This window comes from Esox lucius, chromosome 10 (assembly GCF_011004845.1).
Source record: "Esox lucius isolate fEsoLuc1 chromosome 10, fEsoLuc1.pri, whole genome shotgun sequence".
NCBI lineage: Eukaryota > Metazoa > Chordata > Actinopteri > Esociformes > Esocidae > Esox > Esox lucius.
Genome location: NC_047578.1, coordinates 22,518,921 through 22,546,498, shown reverse-complemented (window position 1 = coordinate 22,546,498; position 27,578 = coordinate 22,518,921). Strand labels below are relative to the sequence as shown.

Below are 27,578 nucleotides of genomic sequence, written 5' to 3'. Positions count from 1 at the left end.
CCAATCATGGGGAGGTTCTTTGATATGCAAGGTCGCCATTTTGGTTGGTGTCCCATTCTATGAACGTATGTATTGTGTATTTTATTTAATCGGAAAAGCAAAGTTGCACATTGTTTATTTCCAATTTAAAGGTTATTTAATAACACGTGTTTTGACACGCTAAAAAATACTGCTCCAATAGTAATCAATTACGTGGCAATATTGCAGGAAAGAAATAACAGCGTCACATTATTGACAGTTGCGCGAGACGGAAGTTACTGGTCGAATCCATCCACATCAGTTTTATTTCCGAGTGAAAGTGCAAGCGATGTAAGTGCTGACCCAAATAGTGAATGGATAACGACGATGTATCCTGGGTTAGCCTATACCTCGGTTACATGTAGAAACATTGCAAACATAAATATTTCTTACCACGACAGGTGAGTTGAAAAATGTACTCAATTATTTCGAATGGGGTGACATATCGTGCACGATAAAATGCATCGTTTTGACCAGAAACAGCTGGAGCTAAATGGAAGTGATCCGGCATCATACCGATATGACATTGGTACACCTGCCATACTAACCTGTCGTGCTGCATACAGCACACGGATCTGTCTATGTTTCTAATGGTATCATTTGGTCTGTATTCAGAAAATATTCCTCAGTGTGTGCACTGCGCAACCTGGGCTAGTGCTATCGACAGGCGTATTTTTTAATTTGATTAGACTACAGTAATTTACTGTAGATACAATTGGCTCTTTTCACTTATTCAAGCCTGTAATTAAAATGTTTTGGTCATGTTTTACCTAATAAACCCACCATCTCAGAATAAGACAGGACCCTTTTATTTTAGTCAAATTGCATGCATTTTCAGCTATGGGTTATTCTAGGCTACGCATCTTGATTTTGTTCTATTTGTTTAATTTGCAGGTTTTCAAACTGAAATGTCAAATAAACAAGTCGATCTCATCATTTGAAATCCAACGGTACCAGACTGGGGAACATTCTGTAATCCGAGAAACTGTCAATGTGACTTGGCTGTTTACAGCAGCCAACAGAGGACTGACAACTGTGTTTTTGATTAGCGCTGCTGAACGAAGGGGAGGAGGAGGAAGAAGAAGAAAAGCCTTGCCAGTCCGCGAAGATCCTTGTCTCTGTTTATTTATCAAAAAAAACCTGACTGAATAGCTAGTGCATCCTGGGTTGCAGGCATACCAATTTGACGGTGTCAAATCGCGGAGCGAGCGCACCTGTGATGGCACCACGTCACTGCTTGTCTTGAGCCACTGCGCTGCAAAATGCAAGTGGACTTTCTTTGCTAAAGTTTAATCACGATTTTTTCCATTCATTTTTTGGCGTAGTATGAAAGGAACCTTGAAAATGATAAAAAAACGAAGCCCTTTGGACTTATAAAAGAAACAGCTTCTAAAAGACAGGTGTTTCGCGGCATCTGTCATTGCAGTCGGTTATTTTATCCGGATACAACATCTGTGAAAAGGCGGATGGAAGTGTGGCCTACTGTGCGAACTGGAATACGGGTGGGAGGCATAACCTACATTATACAGGTTAGTTTGTCATGCTTGGTAAGTGGACGGTAAATGTTTAGTGACTTTGTATTCCTTTTGAACTTAGCTGTTGCTTCATACTCTCATTTTGAAACTGATGCCATAGCTGAAAACCGATGCCATATGGCAATATTCTTACCCGCCCGGAACAAAATGTTCTCATGCTGAACTTCGAGTGTTATTTTTACCATGGACTTGTGGAGGAAAACAGACTTGGTATAGATGTTCAGTGTGTAGAGAGCATTCACTCTTGCATAATTTTTTAAAGCACCTTTGAAAGCATGTTAGGTTTTTAGGGTGGAATTATTCCATTGTCATATTCAAATGTTTTCTTTTGCCTACCACTGCTGCTGACATGCTTTAAAGTTATGCTGTGTACTTCGAAATAGAGTGCCTTCAGAAAGTAGTATTCAAATCTTTTCCAAACTTGGATCATAGATTTAATTTCTAATTGACTGGTGAACAAAAACAGTACTCTATAATGACAAAACGGAAACACATTTTAGTAATTTGCAGCTAATAAAAAAAATAAAAATACATCTCATGTACATTAGTATTCAGTACATTCTTGAAGCACTTGGCAGCGGTTACTACTTTGACTTACAAACTTTACATACTTTGATTTGTAGATCCTCTCGAGCTCTGTTTGGATGGATAGAGTGTAATTGAACTGTGATCATCAGGTCTCCCTTTCACAGACTTGTCCTGAAGCCATTCCAGTGTTGTCTTGGCTGTGTGCTTTGGGTCATTGTTGTGCTTAAAACTTAATCTTCAGCCCTGTCTGAGGTCTTGTGGGCTCTGGGTTGTCCTTCTGGCAGTTCAATTTTTCTCTCTTGCCGTTTTGCTGACTGAAGTCCTTATTTAATACCTTATTTACTACATTTTATATTCAGGCATTGTATAATGTACAACTACAGAATGATAATGTGTTTATTATCTTATAATATATACATTACCAAGTCTTTTGTTTACACTGTGGAAACAACAAAGTCTCATTACAAACATGTTTGTTTACATTTGTGGAAATTAAAAGCATAATCAGAAGAAAAACAATGAATTCATTTTTGCCAGTGTACACAGATGCAGAAATAGCTAAACATTTGTATTGACATCTGCTGATTGTGTCATATGAATATTGGCTACCGCTAACTGAATTTGCAATTGTTGGACAACATTTCTAGATGCCTCTCAAGGATGATCAAAATAGACTGGATGCATTTGAGTTTTCTTTTCAAAATAAATTGGCAAATATTTATAAAACTTGTATTTGCTTTGTCTTCATGGGGTTATGGTTGTAGATTGATGCCAACAAAAGTATATTTAGTCACTTATAATTTGAGTCTGTAACACAACAAAATTAGGAGTAAGTGAACAGATCTGAATACTTTATGAAAGAACTGTAAGTGCTGAAATTCCATGGCAAAATGATAGGTATGAAAATGTTGTGTTAAGCTGGCTAGATAAGCCACTTGGAAAGTCAGAGCTATTTTTAAGTGGGATCCAAAACTGTTTGAGGAAGTGTGTACTTGGGTGTCATGTGGTAACTACCATGTTATGTCTGTCTTAATGTATTTAAAATGCACCTGTCATGTTACATGATCTGTTGACTCAGAAGAAGACTACCTGAAATCTGTGATATATTCATATTGTTTTTTAAATGCTCTCTTCATCATGGATAGTTGTTTTAACTATTAACAGTTTTAAAACCCATTGTCCGCTGTCCTGTCAATATTTGACCTTCAATCAGCACCATTTACAATAAACATTGTAAATGAAAAGTGCATGGAACCAAATGCAGATGGGTAGTTGACATTGAATAAACACAGACCACACCTGTCATGCAAATATTGAAACAATGCTCAGTACTATCTTAAAATGAATTTCTGTTTAACTGCATTCTTTAGACATTCTTACAGAGCAACTTCTCTTTATTACATTAAAAAACACCTCTGATTAAACCTTTTTACCTCCACCTCCTGTTTCCCTTAGGTTGCTCTATAGTCTCCAGTAAAGGGTCAGAGGGAGTGCCATGTTGAAGCTGCTCTTCCACAACATGCTGGTGTTGATCTGTCTTCACCCTTCACCACACTGGACCTCCCTCCCAACATAACGTAACCCCCACTGCTGTCGATATTCCTTCTCCTCCACTGCTTGGGCCGGAGAGAGGTAAATCTACTACACTGTATCAGCTCAGTTGATGGTCCATAACACACCCAATTACTATTTGATCACCGGTTGACTTGTTCATCTCTAGAAATGATATGCGCCGTTCAATAATACAATTATAGTCTTAGCTGGGATTGACATTCAGGGTTGTACTATAGCCTGGGGTGAGTAAGTACTGAGCAGTAATGCAAGTTGTGCCTGTTTTAAAGAAAAAAGGAGAAAACGACTAAATTGCAAAGAATTTACCAAAAAAAAAAAAAGTTTCTGGTATACATAAAAGTCAGGTAATGTGTGGTACTTTTTTTCATTTTTTATATGTACAGTAAATATAGTTTTATCCCAACTTATTTCCCCCATTGTCACACCCAATTTTATCTGCAGCTTTGTCTCATTGCAGCAACTCCCGTATATTTGTAGAGTTGCAGATATATGCACAGTGCCAGCCCGTTCTGCCTTTTCACACACTGCCTTTCAAACCAGAATGTCCCATAAGTCAACACGTGTGATGGGACACCTCCTTCATCCATTCCACCCTCTGCCTTTTGGCACGTTCACGTGCACCTCCACTATTTGCATACGTGTCCCAATTGCAGAGGGAGCGAAAATAATCTAGGGTGTAGGGGCTAATTGGACCCTAATATGTCCCTTTTCAGTGGGTGTGCAGAAATGCGTCCTCCACGAACCATGTGGAATCCTGTAAGGCAGCACATTATTTTTCAGCTTGTGCAATTTCCACCTGAGATGGACAAGATGGATGGCTAATTATGTCAAGACTCAACACATGCAATACATAATACCTTTTAAATTTAATATTTGATCATTAATGAGCTTAATTTCTTTTAAAAACATAGGTGTGTGTATATTTGAATATCATGGCCATCTTATTAATTAGAAATGGACAATGAGTCGAGTCATTCAAGTCAAGAGTCTGTCCTTTAGTTTATTGAACCCCTATCAACTCTGTGGAAGTCACCCTCTGTGTTATGTCAGCAACACTTGCGGGGAACCACGATCGAGGACACGTATCATAGGGGTTGTTTTGAGATTCAGGCACTCACTCACCTGGTGCCCTGAATTAGTGGTTCTCTTATGGCACAGGCAAGACTCATACATAGCCTGTGGTGGTTAACTTGGCGCTACGAAAGAGTGCCTTAAACACCTGCACACAACCTGTGAGGCGCAGATACAGTGCATTTTTCCACATCTTATTGTAAAATTGAATAAATATTTATTCCCCCCCTGTCAATCTGCACACAATACCCCATGATTACTAAGCTACAGTGTTTAAGAAATTCTAGCATATTTTTGGGGGGCTTTTTTCTATATGCCTTTTATTGAGGACTGTCCCAAACCTTTTGAGGAGTTGTTGCTGTGAGGCAGTGCCATAATTGGGAATTAGACATGTTTTAAATTAGGACGGGGATAAAATGAAAACAACAAGGAGGATTTCCGGTATTCAGCAGTGTACCCAATGTGCCACCATCCAGGCATTTCCACACAATTAGCTCCTTCCCAGCTCCTTAGACCACTTTCAAAAACGTCTCATTATAAACACTGAAAAGGTAATATAAAGGGTTTAAATGTGTTTTTCAAAATCTTCAGTGATGATCCGTACTTTGTGTGTTGCATCCATGTGCCCATGCTATATATTTTTTCCCCCGGATGTCTAGCTTAAAAAATATAGCCGCTATGAGCCAATGAGCGTTCCTGTGGGCACTGAGATATTGCGCCATTATTCAAGAAGACTCCAGTTCTTTGAGGGATGAAGGAGGTGGATATCTGCTTTTCACGCTTCAGAACATCCCATAAAGGTTCAGTGGTGTTCAGATCTGGTGATTGGGGAGGCCATGGAAGTGTTTGGCTTCATCCTGGTTTTCATGAAACCAGTCTTGAGTTGGTTTAGCTGTGTGTATAGGGGCATAATAATCCTGGACAAATGTAACATTATGAGGGAGCAGTGTTTGCACCGCAGGGGGCATCTGGTCATGTAACATAGGTGCTGATTCAATTCTTTTGTAATTATCAAGGCTTTGCCTTTGGGGCATTTAGGCAGTATCTTGTTAAGTGTCCGTCTATCCCTGTTGGTCAGCTTCGACTTGTGACCCCTGTTCTTCTTTGCCGATGCAATTTATCTATGATTGGCATATGATGTCAGGATTTTTGAGACTTCCCCTTGACACATTGATTTGTTTTGAAAGTATTGTGACAGATGTACCAGCAATTTGTGTAATGACTATTTGGGCTCTTGGATGTACCAGCAATTTGTGTAATGACTATTTGGGCTCTTGGATGTACCAGCAATTTGTGTAATGACTATTTGGGCTCTTGGATGTACCAGCAATTTGTGTAATGACTATTTGGGCTCTTGGATTTACCAGCAATTTGTGTAATGACTATTTGGGCTCTTCGATGTACCAGCAATTTGTGTAATGATTATATGGGCTCTTCGATGTACCAGCAATATGTGTAATGACTATTTGGGCTCTTGGATGTACCAGCAATTCAGTTAATGACTATTTGGGCTCTTTGGAACTCTGTTAGCTGCCTCATGGTAGTTTTGAATATTCAAATATCAAAATGCTAATTATCAGACCTCTTAGGCTGACACATATGTACTGCTTATTGGAAGTCATCCCAGTGTGATCTTAGCTGCTGCGTCTGTAACTGTGATTCGGTAACAGTCCTTTTCCATTTGGTGTTTTCAAATCTTCCAATTGATCGGTATTGGCCAGCTTTTTTGATGTTGTAAAAATTATAGCGTTGTTAGAACCTCGTCCATAGATGCTATATGCCGACCTACACTGAACAAAATACTTTAGTTTTTGCCCCCATTTATCATGAGCTGAACTCAGAGATCTAAGACTTTTTCTATGTACACAAAAGGCCTATTTCTCTCAAATAATGTTAACAAATCTGTCTAAATCTGTGTTAGTGAGCACTTCTCCTTTGCCGAGATAATCCGTCCACCTCACAGATGTGGCATATCAAAATGCTGATTAAACAGCATGATTATTGCACATGCGTGCCTTAGGCTGGCCACAATAAAAGGCCACTCTAAAATGTGCAGTTTCACTGTATTGGGGGGGTCCGAGGGGGTCCGAAACCAGTCAGTATCCGGTGAGAACACCATTTGCTTCACGCAGTGCAACAATTCTTTCGCATAGAGTTGATCAGGTTGTTGATTGTGGCCTGTGGAATGTTGCTCCACTCCTCTTCAATGGCTGTGCGAAGTAATTGGATATTGGCAGGACCTGGAACACTGCCGTATACGCCAATCCAGAGCATCCCAAACATGCTCAATGGGTGACATGTCCGGTGAGTATGCTGGCCATGCAAGAACTAGGATGCTTTAAGCTTCCAGGAATTGTGTACAGATCCTTGCAACATGGGGCCGGGCATTATCATGCTGCAACATGAAGTGATGGCCGTGGATGAGTGGCACAACAATGGGCCTCAGGATCTTGTCACGGTATCTCTGTGCATTCAAAATGCCATCAATAAAATGCACCTGTGTTCGTTGTCCATAACACACGCCTGCCCATAACATAACCCAACCGCCACCATGGGCCACTCGATCCACAACGTTGACATCAGCAAACCGCTCACCCACACGATGCCATACACACTGTCTGCCACCTTCCCAGTACAGTGAATACCGGGATTCATCCGTGAAGAGAACACCTCTCCAAAGTGCCAGATGCCATCGAACTGCACATTTTACAGTGGCCTTTTATTGTGGCCAGCCTAAGGTACGCCTGTCTAATCAGCATCTTGATATCCCACACCTGTGAGGTGGATGGATTATCTCGGCAAAGGAGAAGTGCTCACTAACATAGATTTAGACAGATTTGTGAACAATATTTGAGAGAAATAGGCCTTTTGTGTACATAGAGAAAGTCTTAGATGTTTGAGTTCAGCTCATGATAAATGGGGGCAAAAACACAAGTGTTGCGTTTATGATTTTGTTCAGTGTATGTGCAGATCGGAGATTACGTCCCAGAGCAGTAGGGATTTAATATTGCTTGGGACGTGTAGATCACAATTCAGCTTTCTATGCCTTACCATCTGACAGAAATTTGCACTTTAATTTGGCGAAAACTGAATATTAATAACCAACACTAACAAATACAATGCAATACTTAAAAATAATTATGTCAAGTTGGTATATCAAAGTAGTGCAATTTTGTTGCCAGGAAATCCAGACAATATTTCACTATTTAACAGAATTTTGTCTGGTTTTTGAGACCATTGATGTTGTTCAATCCTGACGGTTGTCTTCTGTTTTGTACAGGTACTTGGTCCCTGTGAAAAATGTTCTATGCATTTCAGAACCTATTCGAATGGAGTCGACCACGGTTGACCTTTCCCCATCATTTACTCTTCCTTGGTTTCTCGTGCTGCTTATTCCTGTCCACAGGTAAAATGCACTAATACATTTGTCTGGAATTACTCAGGGTTTCATGGTTGTCCAATATAGCATTTGATCTGTTATTTATTAATGAGGCCTCTGCTTAATTTAATCCAAGATATTGCAACATGAACACTGTCCATTAAAAGATTCTGTTCTTTATAAGGCTGCATTAGGTGTGTCTTACACTTTGATAATCCTTACGACTGCATGCGTGTTTCCCTGGTTGTTAACTATTATTTCCTACTGGCACCACAATGAATGGTGTTTTTTACAGAGACTCGACAAAGCCTGGTGAGTTGCATTGTAGGCCGAACAATGGGTGCTTTGTGAGTCAGTGATGTTCCGGTAGAGGGGGGAGAATAGTTCAACAGAGGCAAAATGGTCCCTTCTCTAAAAGAAAGCAAAGGGGGCCAAATGCCGCAGGCATTGTTACCAGGAGTTCAAGTTACACCCATATTCCATAATATTCAGCTCTACAACGTCTGTTCCTATGGCAACAATAGCCATGGGAATATTAGTGCTGTCACTAAATTTGGGTTCAGGATGGATGGTGCCATGTCTAGTCTAGAGACCCCTATGGGGAAAGCAATACATTTAAATGGATTTTGAAGGACCCCCAACTGGCGCAGTGGTCTATGTCACTGCCTCTAAATAAAGCTATGTTATTGTGGACAGGAGTTTGAATCCTGGTCACGGCATACCAACATTGCCCAGGAGTCTCGTAATGGGCGGTGCAAATTGGCAAAGCACCATTTAAAGTAGGTTGGCTGGATGTCGGATAGTGCTGCCTTGTTTCGTCCCTCTCTAGCAACTTCTTGAGGTTGGTCCAATTCTGGTTGAGTTGGTCAATTGTGGTGGTTGGCTGAGGAATGCAGTCTTCTCCCAGGGCAGAACGGCTTGGCGAGATGTGCATCACACGATATGACTTGATTTTAGACTCTCCCAAACCTGCTGGGAAGTTGATGCGATAAGGCAAGGCCATGATCGTGAATTGAATGTCATAAAAATGGTAGGGGAAGGAAATGGGATAAAACAAATATATATTTTTGATAGCATTTCAAGTGAATTTTGTTGTTTCATGTGACAGTGTTGTTTTATGCATTTTCAGTGTTTTTTATTTCTTCAATATGGGGACACATGCATCCTATCTTTTGTTTTATGTTCTTGAGGCCCTGATTATAAGACTTCTGACCTCAGTGATAACATAGTGTAATCAGTATCTTGTTTTTCACAGGGAAAGGTCTCATTTCCCTTTCCTGAGTGATGTGACTAGGTTCATCAGTTGAGATTTCTGCATGCGTGCGGTGTGACTGTACCTAAATAGCATACATATGTCAAGGGGGAAAATGGCTACAACAGATTACCTAGTCAGCGGAAGCTTGTTGCAAGTTGTCAGTGGTATTGCCGGTTGCAGAACATCCATCCATGGCTTAAATCAATTTAGTACAAACAAAACAGTGTCAGCTGTTGTCCAAAATATTTAAGCTTGTTTTTTCGCTCTTGATGGTGCATGCCAGAGCTATATCTGAATATCTTTGAAAAATTAAACTTTAACCAACAATGTCAGGGTTGCCAATCCTCAGCCCAGTTGGCCTGAGGTCACTATTCACACCCAAGTTATTTGTTATGTAACAACAGCGTTTTTACACCTCTCTAGGTGTATCCCCTGAGATCTGCCGGGTGACTGGGGGAGTGTTGGGGATCCACTGGAGCAGTGTGGTTGGTTTAGGGTGGCGCCCCCTGGCCTCCGGGAGGGGGGGCCCCCGCTGCTGGGAGTCATGCTGCCTGGAGCCGGCCTGCAGTGCTGTGTGGAGCTTAGGGGGGCACTGTGTGCTTCTCAGCTGCTCCAACTCAGGGGGCTGCCAGGTCACATTGCTCCCCCAGCCCCACATTGAGTCCCTTGGGCTCCTGCAGCAGCTTTCGAAGGGCACCGTCGCAGCTCGAAGGAGGAGGAAGCCCAGATGGGCACTAACAGGAAAGGGAAGTGGGTCGCTCCAAGAACGCTCAAGCACTGTGAGTCAACGATAAGTTACTGTTTTGTAGTTAATGTGCCTAAGCTAGATGCCATACCTTTTTTTTACAGAATGACCTCGACAGAGTAAATGTTTATAATGGTCTCCCTAGCCTCATGGACCTACCGCAGGGGTGGGCAATATTTTTCCCTGGGGGGCCACACGGAAAATGCCAGAGAGCATTGTGGGCAGATTACTTTTTTAACCAACATGCCCAAAAAACACACAACATAGCTATGCAACACCGTTTTCATAATTAAAGTTAATTAACTTTTTTTTTTTTTTGTTAGCAACTGTTGCATGCTTGCTCTGGAAGTTCCTCTGCAAATTGTACTCTTTAAAAACTGTGACGTTAGCTTAACATATTAAGCAAGTTGCTTTATTTGCGACATCTGCAAATAAATATTTTCCTGTCAACAGTTTTTTAAATACCATGCTTTCGTTAACTTTTCTTAGGCTAATTTCCAGAGATCGCTAGCCATCATTTGCGTATAGTACGTACAAATGATAACTTCCGCGCGTGGATTGTGGTGCTGGTCCCTACGTATCATAGCAACGCAAATACCTTGTTTCAACTTAAATGTATTTTAAACAGACAGTATGATACTGCTGTATTTATTACTGAGAGTGCCACAGGACTTTTAATTTGAAAATAAATAAATATGCAGCAGTAAATAAAGTAACGTAATCGGCAGACCTCGTCAGGTATTTTTTATTTTGTATTATTCTAAAAGTTTTGGATGTATCGCAGGCCGTATAGAATGACTCAACGGGCTGGATCGGCCCGGGGGCCTTATCTTGCCCAGGTCTGTCATGAAAAAAAATATACATTAAAAATTACTTCTGTTCCAGTATTTTTATGAATTACATTTTTGAAACCTTCCATTTTAGACTGGATGTGTAAAATTTTGTTTATATCTGGATATTTCTTTAGTAGAATCTATAATATTTTAGTTGGGCATAAAATTCCCAGTTTTAATGGAAGTGGTTTTGATGACATTGGCCTCATATCTGCACAAACGTGATTTCTGTGGAGTCTTGGATAAATGGTGTCATTTTACAAGAAGTGGCCAACAATCAAGGAATGTATCTTTGATGAAGTTCGTTCATATCGTTCGTGTCGTTCATGTCTCAGCAGAGGTTTTCCAGGGATGCTGATCCTCCAGCTCCAACAGCTGACGTCATAAGCGGAGGCCCTGTCCTTCAAATATCCAGTAAGAATCACAGTCAAACCAATGGAAGTGGAGAAGCCCCATTACCTTCACAGCAGAACTCCACATCTGAGGAACCCCAAGATAAAATGCCTTCCAACAGCAGCTCCACGCTTCCCACTACTGCTCCTACAATCACTTCATCACCAACCCAGGCCGGTGAGATGATGAAATTGTATTACCAACCACTTCCTGATCCACTACCATTTGTTTCTGTAACCTACAGAACCATCAAATCGATTACATTACAATACAAGCGTGTACATCTTTACCTTTCAGTCATTTAGCAGACACTAATCCAGAGGTATGACTTAAAAAAAACGTAAGCCGTTAATTAACAGCAACCTGTCGCAGTTCAAACCTATGTGGGTTTTTGAATAGTGTTGTGCCATCCATTTCTAATGTAAATTCTGTGGTTTACATGACAGTACGGGAGTTGGTGGTGTCGGCGGGCGAGAGCGTGGAGGTCACGCTGCCACGCAGCGAGGTTGAACTCAACGCCTTTGTGGTGCCGGCGCCAAAGCCAGGTACTCCTACTCAGCCTACCCGTAGTATCACTGTATAACTCAGCCTGCAGGGCTTCAGACTGACATCTTCTTGCAGTGGCACGGCTGCTACAAACTTGTGAAATTGGTTGTCAGCAGCCCATGATTTGGTTGCAACCAACAAAATCATCCGTGGCCTCACACAACTCTTCAGGATTTCCATCAATTGTCTTACAAAGTCATTATTCAAAGGGCTTATGCTGTTTGGCACGAAAACACATTTAAAAAGCAATACTGGAGACTTCAGTGATGACAGGGTAGGAACTACGGTGTTGGTTTGTTGGAACTTTGTCACAGTTAAATTCATCACAGAGAGCAAAAAACACTCACAAAATACTAAAAACAAAGTCACAGAAAACATATGGATCCATATTAAGAAGCAATGTGGAGCTCAGTCGTTAGTTGAATGCTCTGACAGCATGCTGAAAGGATATGAACTTCAAGGTGAAACTGCTTCCTGCATGAGTCAGTGAGTTGACAGATGGCAACATCTCAGTCGACTTCTTTGTTTGCCTATCTGTTTAATTTGGCATGACAACTTCAAATAATTGCGCTGAAGCACACAAATAATGGCACCAAGGCTATATCCAGGCATGACCTAGCTTACTGCTCTCATCCTCCGCTTTGGTTGATCTCTATCACTCTCTCTTTCTGACTTGGAAAGGCACCACCTATGCATTTGACTGGCTGTTGAAAACCCATCCCAAAGACTACAGTGGCGAGATGGAGGGGAAGCACAGCAAGACACTCAAACTCAGCAGGGTACTGCTACTGGAATTAGTTTCCGCCATTTTCTTCAACCTGTCATGTGTTTCTCTGAATGTGTTCTGAAGCAGGCCTATTAAGATTGAAATGGTTGCATTTGTTAATTCAATGTTAAAACAGTTTTTGCATTAATTGACTTTCCACATTATTAATTGCTGTATCTCGCTCCTGTTGCTGTGTTCAGTTAACAGTGGGGTTTTATGAGTTTGAGGTGACAGTGGACGGCGACGGCGCACACGGAGAGGGTTATGTGAATGTCACCGTCAAACCAGGTGGGGATTAAACTAACAGGACTCCTATTAACTGTTTGATATGCCCTTTAATAGGAACTTGTGTGAACTGTATCATATAAAAGGGCGCCGCTGCTGACTTATTTGTTCCTGAGTAATACTGAAATGTCAAAGATGACTCACTTGGGTTGTGTTCAATTGACAAACAGAAGAAACCAGATTGAAATGGAGCGTGTCGTGATAAAAACCTTTCGGTATAAAATCTTTCGGTATACCCTAATGAACATGACCCAGATGTACTGTTCAGCCAATTAGCTCTTCCGCCTCACAGAGCCCCGGGTAAACAAGCCGCCTGTCGCTGTGGTTTCCCCAAAGTACCAGGAGATCTCCTTGCCAACCAGCTCCACGGTGATTGATGGCAGCCGTGAGTACCCCTGCATTGATGGTCACAATCAAATTAGATAAACATAGCCCTGATCCTGGATGACCAAGAGGATTTGATGTTGCACCCTATTTAATTGTTTGTGGACAGAAATACACAGAGTGGGTTAGGGTGTGTATATTTAGATTATAGCTCTGCTAAAATAAATTATGCATGGAACATTAAAACTCAGAAACTGGAATTTAATCTAAAATGCTGGATCTGTACCTTCCTGAGCAGTTTTAACATGATCAGCTTACCTTGTCTTATTAGGTTTAAGTTGAGGGCAAGTGTATATAGGCAGTGTAGGGGAAACCCTGAAACGAATACATTAATGCAAGTTTTTGATCTGTTCTCATTTCACTCTTTTCCTTATCTTGTGTTTCCCCCTCCTGTGTGTGGCTCCTCAGAGAGCACAGATGATGACAAGGTTGTGACGTGGCACTGGGAGGAGGTGAAGGGACCACTGAGGGAGGAGAAGGTATCGGCAGACACCCAAATCCTCACCCTTACCGGCTTGGTCCCGGGGAACTACACCTTCAGGTATTGTTACAGTCTCCTCAATAGGCCATTGGTTGCCTTGTCCTTTCCTTTATGGAAGAACATCCACTCATTCTACTTAGTCAGAGGTCGCGTTAGCTTTTAAATATCCGCATTTTCAAACCCCCCCCCAAAAAATCTGCATTTCAAAGATTTTTGCTGCGTTCGTATTTAACAAATGAACATGTTGCACTTAGTGCTCTAAATGCTGGGGGAAAATGTAATGTATGTATGTAAATGTTTTTTACAGTAATAAAGTCTTCACTATATAATAGTGATTTTAGCCTACTCAATCGAAAGTGTTGACTGAATATGAATAGCATGTTAGAAAATATGACAAGCTCTGGACAGGCATCAATCTTTATTCATTGAATGCCTTATTTGAATACACTGCAATAAATCTAAGTATTTTTATCTTGTTTCCAGATTAAACATTTCCTTACCAAGCTACATTTGTATTAGATAATAACACTTGGTTTGAGGAAATATGCCTTGAAAATATCTAGTTATGTTTTAGGGTAAAGAAGTTATTCTGACAAAAAAATAAAAATAGAAACAGAATTTAGACATCAGATCAATATTAATAATCTTTTCCGACTGAAAACTGGTCCTTATTTTAAGCCTGAATTGCTCAAAAAATTTAACTAATCTCAAGATACCTGCCATTTTCAGATGCCTAAATATTTGTGTTTGTGTGCTTTCACACAAGAAGTTTCAAGAAGTCTTCCCTAGTATAATTGTTAATACCTGCATTATGCAAACTATGGCACGGGAAAATACTCCCTTCACTTTGAAACAGCTATGATCACAACTGAATTAAACCTAACAGGTTAGGAGGGAATTGTTTTGTAAATTTCCGAACCACAAACCTAATTCTCTTAACCTTGAAATAAAAGTGCCTTCCAACTATATCAAATGAAGGAATCACCTTTAGATTGCTTGAGGTGCCTTTTCTTTTGTACGGGCATGCTCCATGTTGCAATCCTCTTGTCATACCCTTCCATGTCTCACCACAGCTGTTTCCCAATACAGTTTCATTTGCATTCAAACTATTCATATCCAGGACATGACAGCAGAAGGAGAGGGAGAGCCGTTTGTTGAGGGGGACTAAGAGGCAGGGCACAGGCAGTCGTCACGTTTCTGGTTTGGTCTGGAGCTAGGACCACTGCACCAGACATAGGCTTGGTTTTATGTTGGGAAATATTAGCGAGAACTGAAATGTATTTAACCCCCGCACCTTAGTGTTGGGTGGAGGCACCTGTAAGTCTTTAAGTCTATTGCTATGTACCAGCTTTGTCCCAGGTGGCAATGAGTAGACCGGCAGCCCTCTGTAGGCATGGAGGACTGCATGCTTGCAAAATCACAATTATTTTGTATTAATGGCACCCAGGTGGTAGGCTCTTTTACTTAGTGACAGCAGAGCTCCTGTCAATTACTTGCCACTATTTTCCCACAACCCAACCGCTGTTCCCCAGCTCTTAAACCGCCATGCAACACTCCCGCTATCCACGAGTCACAAATAAATGAAAAAATCCAGCACTTGTTGTGTATATACCTTCATGCCTGTCTAAAATACACTGCTCCAAAAAATTACGGGAGCACTTAAATCACACATCGGGTCTCGATGAAGGAAATACAGCTCCGGAGAAAATTAAGGGACCACTGCTAATATCAATGCCTTTGTCATCCAGGAACTTCCCTCACATACTCCCCTCACTCAGACCTTATAACTTCTGGTGTCACATTTCCAACAGGTTTTTACATGATACGATGACTGACCACTGTCTGAGGTAGCCATCTGCTTATTAACACAAATAGCCACACAGCAAATCAAGGTTTAGTTATTCGACCAAACGTTAGAATGGGGAAGATAAGCGATGTAACTGACTAAGCGTGGTGTGTTTGTGGGTGTCAGATGTGATGGTTCCAGTATCTCAGAAACGGTTGACCTCCTGGGATCTTCACCATTCAGGCTCCAGTGTTTACAGAGAATGGAGCACCCTGGTATTTACAGATCAGATGAGACTGGTCAGACTTGTTAAAGCTGACCACAGTTAAGACAAAAATTCAAATAACCACTTTTTACAATAGTGGTGTGCAGAAGGACATCTCTGAATGCACAATGTGTTGAATGATGAAGCAGGAGCCATATTAGGTATACCTATCTAGTGTCAACCTGACACTACAATAGATTGTTATATCTGATTAGACCCAACAACAGGGTGAAAGCTGAATGTTTCTTTCCCTTCCAAACTTAAAAGGCTCATGCCCTGGCTCACTCTGGTCTAAAGCAGCCCCAGGTCTTGCTACCTATAGAGCAGGTAATCACTAAAAAAGGAGGGGCCATGTGTGTGCTACATAAGTTAACAGTCTTTGATAGGGTAATTGTTTTAATCTGGGTACACTGGGAGCATACCCAGTACAGGGGTTGAATACTTATGCAGGGAACATATATCAGTTTTCCCCCCCAACCAAAACCATTGTCACCATACAATAATTGATTTTGAATGTCATTGTTTTAAAATATAAATATAGAAGTCAAAGGAATTTCAGGGTACTATTTAAGAGAATTGGTCAGGTGTTTGAATACTTTTGCAATGCACAAAAGGCAGTTTTGGATTATGTTTTACTTGTTTTTGATGGGAAGGAAACATTACACATTCTCGGTTTGACCTTCCTGATCTCATTGAATTTGGACATATTTTTTTCTCCGTATGTTCCAGTCCCTTGGATTTCAAATTATGAAATGACTATGAGTTGAAGTGCAGGTTTTCAGCTTTAATATGAAATAAATGTGCTGTAATTTCTCAATCATAAAATGCATGAAAATGACAGTTGGCCCTTAAACCCCCACAGTCACACTATCATGTCAAATCCTAAATCATTTTGGGGTTCACTGTGTGATGTTTGACCTGTGCCCCAGACAAATAAGTTAGGATGTTTGTAGTTAATTCATCTATCCCCCGTTTCCTTACCCCAGTCTGACAGTGACAGACTCAGACGGGGCCCAGAACTCCACCCAGGCCATGCTGTCAGTCAACAAGGCCATGGACTACCGGCCGGTGGCCAACGCCGGACCCAACCAGGTCATAACCCTGCCGCGGAACTCGGTCACGCTGAATGGCAACCAGAGCACAGACGACCACGAGCCGCTCGCCTATGAGTGGTCGCTGAGCCCCGAGAGCAAGGGCAAGGTGGTGGAGATGCAGGTGAGGGGCAACAGGCGTGGATCTAGTCTGTCCGTCGACCATGCACTAATCTGTCTTAGCACCAGAAGTTATTTAATATAATGGCAAACATTCCAAGGACAGTTTATCTGTCTGACACTTAAATCTATATGCTTCATTGACACAAAGATACAGGAGAGAGTTTTGCAGTAGGGGAAGTCAGTCAGATTCAAACCCATGCTTCAGCAGTCCAGACCACTGGTCGAACATGATAATCCTTTTGCGTGGCTCTGGGGCGAACGTCACTACCTTGCAGTACAGCGGAATCATTGTGGTCAAGTTTTGGAGTCCAAGTGGTGGACTGTCGGCAACCAGGATTCCGTGTCAACCTTGGTGTTTATAGAAAATGTCTACGTGCAATGTAGATATATGTACTGTATGTGGCAGGGCTTCCATTAGAAACTTTTGTGACTGGACAATGTGACCAGTAGCATTTCATTTTCCGGGACATTTAAGCCTGGTTTAAAATCAAAGCAACAAATTCCTCAAAACCAGGGGCGGCATCAGACCCAGCTTTGGGGATCATCCCCTTTTTGTGGACTCTACATCGGGATAATGAAGGCCGTCTGAGCGTTAGCCCAGGTAGTGCACGCTTCACTGAAGTTCCTTATCAGGACGTTGGGAGCAGTTTGGAATCTTTGGAAACTTAAATTCTTCAGGCAATAATTTGACCAGATTTCTTCTTAATTGAATTGATTTCTTACTGGTCTATAGCCGGCTGACAGAAGCCGTGGTAGGTGGTGCAGGTGGTACATGGTGCAGGTGGTACATGGTGCAGGTGGTACATGGTGCAGGTGGTACATGGTGCAGGTGGTATGGCAAAAGTGACAGTTTTTCTTGACTATGTATGGTTCTGCGTGTAGGGAGTCCGGACGCCCATTCTGCAGCTGTCTGCCATGCAGGAGGGAGACTACACCTTCCAGCTCACCGTCACAGACTCAGCTGGACAGCAGGACACAGCCCGGGTAACTGTTATTGTCCAGCCAGGTAAGCCACTAGCATACGGCCTAAAGTCAGCACCTCTGCTATTGTGCCACTTACCTGGCACTGTACTTGAACTTCGTATTTTTAGGTCCTGCCACAACGTCTGATGACAAGGCCATTCCGCATTTTTAAATGCTTGTTTGCAGATTGAAATTCTAGATGGTCCTTTTGCATTACCCAGGTGTTTAGATTCAGTTCCTGGGCAGATTGCCTGACATCCTGTTTTCCATGTTACTGATATTTTTTGTAGACACTTATATTGCCCATTTGTTTGTGTGTCCACTAAATTAATTTAAACCAAATTATCTGATACAAAGAAAATGTAGCAATGCTCAAAATATTACCACCACCATACTTGACCTTTAACATTGAGTCATGACTTTGGAATGCTGTGTTTGGTTTTCTCCAGACATAACAGGACCACAGTTGTTTGTAATATCCGGATCTAGGTTCTAACTTCATTATTATTATGTTGTGGCAGAACTTAAAATCTGTAGTTTTTGGACTAAACCCTTACATTTTTGATGAGTTAAAGCACTCCTGTAGCAAAGAGAGTTTATTAAATATACTGCATAAGTATCCAGTGTTGCAAGATTTACTCACGTTGCTTTTAGTTAAAGGGCCATTTGTAAGATTTGTACATTATAAGTGACAATAAGACATTATAAGTGACAATAAGACATTATAAGTGACAATAAGACATTATAAGTGACAATAAGACATTATAAGTGACAATAAGGCAGTTAATGTTTGAAGTTATTGTTTCAAATATTTGTATGCATTGACCTGGAGTTTCCTCATACTCGCTTAATAACCTCAAAGTTCAACCCCACCACCCTAAACCAGGTCATTTCCCATGTGGATTAGCTAATATCATTCTGGTCTCTTTCGGTAAGGGAAGATGAGGAGACAAGTCTATTTAAAATAGTAGTTTTGTACGTTAGAGGCTGGATTCTACACAGTGCCTGTGAATGTTAGGTTTTGGTTGAAGAAAATAAATACATCTGTGACAAAAATAGGCCAAAACAGAGAATCAGAAAGAGGAGACATACTTTATAATAATGAGATATATATATCTATTGTCTGTTGTCTTAACCTTGCTGAGAATTACATTGGGAACAAACAAAAATGCTCTTACTAGGTGCATGAATAAAATGGTTTACCTCAAATAACCCACCCATGTTTTGACTAATTCATTTCTAATTGAATGGATGAGGGGTTAACCTTCGAGCAACGTACTGTACCGGAAACAATCAAATCACAACTGTCAAGATTCTGTCCATGATAATACAGCTGTATGGAGATCGGCCTCATATCGAATCACCAAAGTCCAATGTCCTCTTGACGGTGTTCCGCCCTCCCCAGAGAACAACAAGCCCCCGGTAGCGGACGCTGGTCCAGAGAAGGAACTGACCCTGCCCGTGGACCGCACCACCCTGGACGGCAGCAAGAGCACGGACGACCAGAAGATCTCCACCTACCACTGGAAACAGAGTGGGTCAGTATTGACACAAAAACACATACGCGCGCACACACACTTACATTTAGTGTGTAAACTGATGTAAGTGAATAACTCGCAGACACACACATAAATACACTTTAGCAAGTTACATATGCTTTAAAGTAAAACTTTATTCAGCAAGCAGAGGCTGTATGGTGAGTGGAGATGGAACATCACAGCACTCTTGGCTCCCGTTCAGGGCCATATGCCAACTACTGATAGTGGGACTGCTGTTCCTCCGGCTGTCTGACACACATGCTCAATCTCTCTCTCCACTCAGGGGCCCGGACGGCGTGAAGATCGAGAACGCAGACAGCGCCATCGCCACAGTGACAGGGCTGCAGGTGGGCCGGTACATGTTTAGCCTGACCGTGACGGACGAGAGGGAGCTGGAGAACACGGACGTGGTCACCGTTATCGTCCGAGAGGGTAACCATTACGTGCTTTTGCTAGCTTATGTTTTCCTGATTTCGTACAGTTTGTTTTTTTCCCCTAGTCTATGATGTGGTTCCAAGTTATAGGAGTTTGTTTTCCGAATCCAAGAAAGTTACTTCTCACATCGTTATTGATATAAGTATATAAACTCAGTGCCAGTTTATTAGGTACACGATATGTTCACAAAGATGAATCATTCATACAGACAGTTAGTGTGAAGTGGTCAGCCCTCGCAATATAGAGCCGAATGCATAACTCACAGTGGGCTATTTTACCAGACACACTGGGGTCCACACCTATCAGGTGAAACAAGAAGAAGCAGCTCCACTGGACACTCAGTGACCAACAGTAAACAGTCGAGGTGTAAAAGAAACACTGTCGGGTGGGATTAATCCTGGTTCCTGTCACACTGAATCCGGTCAGGATTTAGCGTGATCAGCATGGGGTCAATGACTCGTCCTGTCCGTTGTATAGTGTAGGCCTGTGGCGGTGGTTTAATTGTGTGGGCAGTGTGTTCCTAGCACACGTCAGTCCTTTGATAGCTTTGGAGCCAATTGAGATACGCCCACAGCATATCTGATAACGGTTGATGTCCAAGTGCGTGCCCTTCATGGCTACACGTTACCTTGGTCACATTGGTACTCCCTGTAGAACAATCGGCCGTCACAAAGCGCTCATTTTCTGCTAATTGTTCCAGAAACAAGACGGCAAGATTTATTGTCCCCGCAGTCCCCAAATCTCAGCCCTATAGAGCACTGTACCGCTGTTCAATCTGTGGAAAGTGCATTAAACCATAGCTTCAGAGGCAAAGAGGAGTACAGTTCTCCAAGGCATACCTAATCAAGTCTCCTGAGTGCAACTGCCTACCAGGAAGTGTACCGGAGACAGACACACCTCTAAGAAAGTTCAAATACAGGTTAAACCAGGTAATGTTGACACAAATGGCACACTCATATATTTTGTCAACTGGCAACTGTTGCAGAGCCAAATGTCAGTACTCTTTCAGAAAGGCAATGTCTTGAATTGGGTGTCATCTTTTCTCGACCAGAAAAAGACATGCCCCCAGTAGCCCGGGTCCAGTCCAGCCCGGCCATCTCTCTGCCCGTGCGCACCGCTTTCCTGGACGGCTCCCACTCCACGGACGACAAGGGCGGAGTCAGCTACACATGGACTCGTGACGACAGCAGTCCTGCAGCAGGGGTGAGAGACTGTCACCTCGGTGGTACCCTAACAGACGACTGTAAATGTTTACTGACAATACAACGAAGCATCAAATACAATGAACATAAAGTCATGCAGTATACCCGCATCGATGTCTTGCTTACTGTGGTATGGGGTAAATGAATAGTTCTCTTTCACGTTATCTGACATTTCTCATAACAGACATGATAAAGATGCGGTTGGTTCAGACACCTGTTTTTCCAGTTTCCTTTTAATTCAGTAGCTTGTTCTGATTTGTCATAAACAATACAGTACACCATTGTGAACCAAGTAGAGCAGGAGTGAATGAATGCATTTCTCTTTGTCTTCCAGGATGTGCTGAATAACTCTGACCACCAGGCGGTGCTGTTTCTCACCAACCTGGTGGAAGGGAAGTACAGTTTCACACTGACGGTTACCGACAGTAAGGGCCAGAGCCACACGGAGAAAGGGTCTGTGGAGGTGAAGCCAGGTCAGTGGGCTCCTTACGGACTACATTCACAAACACACGCCCAGTCAACCCTTAGACCAATGGTGTGAAAGAATCAGACGGACGTGACTAAATCTACACTGGTTTTTGCGGATATGTAACTATTTCTCCCCACCATAATGCTTCGCATCTGATCTATTCAGACTAATGTGAGGAACAGTGTATTCAGTTAATAGTTAATCTTCTGGATGCACTGTGGTTACCCCCGATGTCGTCCTCTCTGTCAGATGGCTGGCAGCGTGACCTGGTGGAGCTGGTGCTGGAGGTGCCCATTTCCCAGGTGTCCCATCGCCAGAGGGACATGCTGCTCCGACAGGTGGGCGTCCTGCTGGGTGTGCTCGACAGCGACATCATTGTCCGGGAGATCAGCGCCTTTAATGAGCACAGGTCAGCTCCTGTCCTCTGGGTTTCAGACTCTTCAGTTCCCCTCAGCTCCGACGTCACTATACTGTTTGGTTGTTGGCACTGGGTTATAGGAACACAGGAATGCAGTATTTCTCCCATCCTGTGTCCTCCTATGGTTCTAAATGAAAAACAACAGGCTGGATATTTTTGCATTTGTTTTGGTCAGTGTCAGTCTGTTGCTGGGCCGTGTTCACAATGTAACTCCACATTGCATCATATGAGATATAAATACAGCTTTAATATAGCTTAATTAGCAATGTAGAAGTAACTTGTAAGGGTAAGGCTACACATGAAGGCCTCTTTGATGGATACACCTTTTGACAAGTTCTCCAATGCCCAGAACCCAGGAAACTTGAAGCCCCACCCCATAGCATTTGGTCTCCTGTGATCAGGAAAGGGGGGATACAAATGAATGTATTCATATCCTCACAATGGGCACTTACTCTCCTCTCAGCTTGGGTGAATCTGATCTTTCTTTCCATCCCCATTCCAATCTTCTCAGTACCCGTCTGGTGTTCCTGGTGTCTGGGGGTCCAAATCGCCCTCCTCTCTCTGGTCACAGTGTAGCTGTGGGGCTACGCAACAAATTACGCAAACAGAAGAACGACTTCCTGATCTTCAAGGCACGCCGGGTGGACACAGTCAGTGAGTATTTAAACACAGGAATAGAGGAGGACTTGGACTGAGTTAAGTCCTTTTTTGGAACTCAGTTCATTCTGAGTGGATGAACTAGGTTTCTGGAAATCCTTTATTGAGGGATTGCTGTGAGATTAAACATGCTCTATCAATTAATTTCGATTTTTTGCTGTTTTTGTTTAAAATGTTGTTGTTTTTTTTATATAGAAATTGTTTGTATTGATTTGACATGATATGTAATGTAGAAAATTAGTGATTTTTTACATAATTTTTTTATGTTCCAGGCAAAAAAGGTTACTCTTGCACTACTGTTAGGACACTATTATAAGATCAAGAAGGTGTCCTAAAGACACTAGAAACACGTGGCCTAGTGTTTATCCCTCAGATGTCTCTTTCTCCCCCTGCAGTTTGCCAGCTAAACTGCTCCAGTCATGGGGATTGTGACTCGTTTACACGGACCTGTGTCTGTCACCCCTTCTGGATGGAGAATTTCATCAAAGCACAGCTGTGGGATCAAGAGAGTAACTGTGGTGAGGACCATAGTGGAGGATAATGACATTACACATTGAATTCTATGAAGAGTCATGTGACAGCCTGAATGTACTATAATGCACAGTACAGAGTGGTGAAGGTTTTGTGCAACTTTGTTACATAATAATTATCTATGTGGAAAACAAGTGTTCTGTAACAGCCGAACTACCAAATTGGGAAACTGAGAATACATTTGATGTGATTAATGTCTGTCGGGTGTCTAAAAGTTGACCTTTTCTAACATCTCCATAGATTGGTCAAGGTCTTACTGCATAAGCCGACGAGACTTTCTGAATTCACGCCTTCTCCCTCTGACAGCTTGTGCCCTATGTCGCTTCTCTCCCTCTTTCAGAATGGAGCGTGCTGTATGTAACCATAGCATCATTCATGATTGTGGTGGCCTTCGCAACTGTTGTCTGGGGTATGGTGTGTTGCTGCCGCAGGTAAGAGTGCCACTAACATTGTGAAGTGTTTTGGAAACTGATTTCATGTTGCGCTTCTTTTATTGTATTTCATTGTACACCGCAAATAGGAATTGGAATTTTTTTTAACAGGCGTAAGGGCAAGGGGCGCCACAAGAGCAAAAGCCGCTACAAGATTCTAGATGGCGAAGAGCAGGAAAGCCTGGAGCTACACCCACCCCGTGCTGGTAACTCTTTTTATAATATTTCCTTAAAGAACGCAACACAAATCCGGGAGGGTGAATGTAAAGACTCAAACTCCAATCGATCTGATTTACAGAGTTCCAAAAGGGAAGACAGTGAAACATGAGTCCAAAATGTCCAAGGATGTTACTTTCCAATACAGTCTGAAAGCTTGTAGAGAGTAGTTCCATATGTAGCGTCAAACGGCTAATGACAGGAGCTAAGAGTCACACCAGGAACAATATTTTAAATATAAGTTTAAGGAGAATCCTTTTCCCCTCATAGGCCCTGGAATCTTCCTTCTAGCATGTAAGAAAGCTCCTTCATACGCATTAGCAATCGTGTTCCTTCCCAAACTCAGAAGGGGCACCTTAATTTCCCCCAAAGATGCCCAGAGTCCATTGGATAACTTTCAGTGATGTTCCTATCAGCAGATCTATTTAATGTATAAAGTGTAAATGTTTCTTCTTTCTGAACAATTACAACTCTCGTGGGACAGTACTTTCTGCTCTGGCTGACTCCTTATTGGCAGTGATCTTACATGGTGATATTGAACCATGCATGTTTGAAACATAGTAGGCTAGAACTCTATAATGGATTTGAGAGACTATTCTATAATGGATTCGTTTTTTGAATTCACGGTTAAACGCATTGAAGAATGTATTTAGAAATAGCTTTTGGACCACAAAAGGGTTATCAGGACCAAGAACGCAAAAAGGTTAATTCTACTATTTTGTGCCTTGATTCTTTCTAAACAAACAGTGGATGTGGGAATAAATGTACAGCTTATTTTGGTTAAGAAGCTAACTATTAAGCTCTGTAGTTTGCAATCTTTACTTTATAAAATATACTCTTTTTACAGATAGGCTAATTGAAATAGAAATGGCAATGGAATTAAGGCAAGCTTATTGAAAACCGTAACCTGGCTGATTTGACCTTCATGATTCGAAGAGCAGGGAGAGGGATGTCAGGGGGACTTAGAATCATTGTCAGCCATGCTTTGAAAACAGTGCCTGCAGGAATACAATTTTGCACTGCCACGGAACTGTCACCAATATGAATAACAATCAATTCCTACCAATTCCATTCCATCACATCAGGCCGACTGAAGCCAGCACCCGCCCCCTCGTCTTCAGCCCTCATGCACTCCGACTCTGACCTGGACAGTGACGATGGGCAAGGAGGGGTCCCGTGGACAGACCGCGAGCGGGGACACCTCCTGCGACCCCAGAACGGAAGCCTGAGGAACGGACAGGGTCCCACAAGGAGCAAAAAGCAACGAGAGGAGCTGCTATAGCAACAGAGGGCAGGGTGTCGCCCCTCCTCACCCTGAAACTCTCCCCACTCCCCCACATTCTCTCTAGATTTTCCCCTCTACACGGACTCTGCACCTCTCCACCATACAGAAACTCTACCAACACTGGTCCTGGAGAAGGAGTGGAAAACCGTATTGGACATAGGGTTAAGCAACCCAGTACCATATTCAAACTACTGTGTCTAAGCTGAGCCAAACGGAAGGAGATGGGGGGGGGGGGGTTATATGGGGAACGTATGGTCACAATGTTGAGTTAACCCTGTTCACTCCTGAGACACTGAGAATGTACCACCACCCCCCCCCCCCCCCCCCCCCACTGCTAGTGAAAACTAGCCTGATAGATCTTGATTTCTTCAGACAGGAAGTGCCCCATTGTCATGTGATCTACATGGAAACTGAGCCTGTCTCACATACGCAAACCTGCCGAGAGTTTCTTTGTGATGCACATCTCTTCCCAGGCTGATCGACAGACACTCCTACAGGTTGTAGTAGTTAGGCAAAAACCCAGTGCTGGCATATACTGCAATAACATGTTACAATATGGCTGACAAGTACGGTTGATGTTCACACACAACCAATGGCCAAAAGCTGTGTCTGGGCATAAGAGTATGGTGGATGACGTGTTTTGTTTGAATGTTTGATGGCCAGGTTTGCATGAGCCACTGTTGTTTTGTGTGCCGAAGGCGTAGATGCGTTTGTTTGCTGGCAGAGAGTACTGAGGGATTATGTTTTTAGTGCGCCAAAGCCTCATAGAATATTCACACACTGGATGACACACTGGATGCCCCAGCCCTGTTAATGTGGATGCTATCAAGACAATTTGGAAAACCCAGATCCTCTGTTTGTTTTTCTTTTTTTGTGTAGAGCTGTCTAGTCAATTTCCGATAGTTTTCAAGTTGGACCTTTTAGAGTTGTCTTGAAAACACTTGATGATGATGGCGGCACATAGGGAAGAAAGGGGAAACTCTTCCTACTCACCTAAGACACTAACGACTGCTAGAACCCAGAAGACCACTTTAGGTCTAGTCTGTTTTTATTTTAGTCAATCGTTCTAATTCTGATGCACTTTGTTTTTCACGCTGACTGTGGTTCTTGGTCTGCATCTCCACTATGCTATCACTGGCTGCTAACTGAACAAATGTCAATCAGGAATTGATTCAGTTCAGCCGTAGATGGTTGGACTCTCCATTTGCCCAAAACATACCTCTTCCAAACTTGAGTGGTGGTGTCACTTTGCATGTTGATTACTGTGAACCTGAACTTGAGTCTGACTTTTTAGTCCTTTTTTTTGGGTTGTTGAATGTTTAAGAGGGAAAACCTCTGACCTAATCAGAGGAATGCTCTGGGAAATAAGCAATCATTTTTATTCCAAATCAGTCTCAGTGCAAGTCATCTCATGCTGTTGCTCTATTGCACTAGTCGAGCACATTTATGACAGATTGGTGGCAGGCATTCTGGGACATGGAGTTAATTGTGAAGTCAGACAGGTAACAGCCACAAAATGAAGGGATTCTGTGTTCTTTTATTTGTTAAGTAACAGATTTGTGAAGGATTCCACTCACTATGTGACCTGACCTGATGCAACTGGATAATCTGTAAATTAAATTAAACTGTTTAAAATCTTTTATTTTGTCAATTTATTTTGCCCTATGGTTCACCTAGAGCCACCTAGCCTGGTGACTTAGCCTAAACAAATCCTCTTTATTACTGAGTTCAGCAAGTCTTAAGGTCACAACTGAGTAAACACTGCAACTGGATTTATTACTAACTACACATCAATCAGATTTTACATTGTCTTTTATGACTGACCATTATGGTCTGTGGTTCTTTAATGCTCCATAAGACTAATTGATTAGATGAAGCGGTCTCAGATGATAATGGCCGCCTGTGGTCTCATTAATGTTATTCCGCCTGCTTGACTTTGATCTCTCCGTAGACTAGGAGGTGTGCAGTGTATAAGTCAGTTTAATCACTTCGCTCAGTGGTCTTACCGAGTGTTGAGCTAATGGCTTTGAATATCCATTCACTAAGGAGATTGAGATCTAAATATAGTTGACAGCAGACTCAGACACATTTGGGTGGGCTCAGACATATTTGTCATGTTTGATTGCATCAGCTCAGTTCCAATCAGAGACCAACTTATCTATAAATCCTAATTAGTTGTTAAGATGCAAGGTGGTGAATAGATCTGGCTGTGTGCTCTGTAGTTCATGCTATGAAACGTTATTCCATTATTCATGCTATTGGTTGTTATTCCAGTTAGAGTTTATGTTGTTATGCCTTCTTACAGCTACTCAACTGAGAAATGACCAGATGAGAATTAAAGGTGAAAATCATCACAGTGGTGAATCATTTTAAATAG

At 42.2% G+C, this 27,578-nt stretch overlaps 1 protein-coding gene across 3 annotated transcripts; it reads left to right on the top strand.

The window, feature by feature from the left end:
• Nucleotides 1-26: 26 nt before the first annotated feature.
• On the top strand, nucleotides 27-26,841 carry kiaa0319l (KIAA0319 like). 3 transcript variants are annotated; one of them, XM_010900281.5, is made up of 23 exons: nucleotides 27-65; nucleotides 913-1,547; nucleotides 3,537-3,713; nucleotides 8,005-8,130; nucleotides 9,782-10,137; nucleotides 11,272-11,506; nucleotides 11,776-11,874; nucleotides 12,557-12,654; nucleotides 12,842-12,929; nucleotides 13,219-13,311; nucleotides 13,719-13,851; nucleotides 16,829-17,057; nucleotides 17,939-18,062; nucleotides 19,425-19,557; nucleotides 19,841-19,989; nucleotides 21,044-21,195; nucleotides 21,529-21,667; nucleotides 21,913-22,072; nucleotides 22,593-22,735; nucleotides 23,134-23,256; nucleotides 23,610-23,700; nucleotides 23,812-23,906; nucleotides 25,002-26,841. In XM_010900281.5, the coding sequence occupies exons 4-23, from the start codon at nucleotides 8,025-8,027 to the stop codon at nucleotides 25,196-25,198; spliced, it is 2,943 nt and encodes a 980-aa protein (XP_010898583.2). In that variant the 5' UTR covers nucleotides 27-65; nucleotides 913-1,547; nucleotides 3,537-3,713; nucleotides 8,005-8,024; the 3' UTR covers nucleotides 25,199-26,841. The 3 variants fall into 3 exon arrangements, with proteins under 3 accessions (XP_010898583.2, XP_010898582.2, XP_010898584.2); XM_010900280.5 differs by lacking the exon at nucleotides 27-65 and adding an exon at nucleotides 90-419; XM_010900282.5 differs by lacking the exon at nucleotides 27-65 and adding an exon at nucleotides 91-419 and having other exon boundaries at nucleotides 11,275-11,506.
• The last annotated feature ends 737 nt before the right edge of the window (nucleotides 26,842-27,578 follow it).

Coding starts and splice junctions, on each gene's coding strand:
- kiaa0319l (XM_010900281.5), top strand. CDS start 8,025: ATGTTCTATGCATTTCAGAACCTATTCGAATGGAGTCGACCACGGTTG. Junction 10,138..11,271: donor TCCAAGAACGCTCAAGCACT/GTGAGTCAACGA, acceptor TTCATGTCTCAG/CAGAGGTTTTCCAGGGATGC. Junction 19,990..21,043: donor CACCGTTATCGTCCGAGAGG/GTAACCATTACG, acceptor TTTCTCGACCAG/AAAAAGACATGCCCCCAGTA.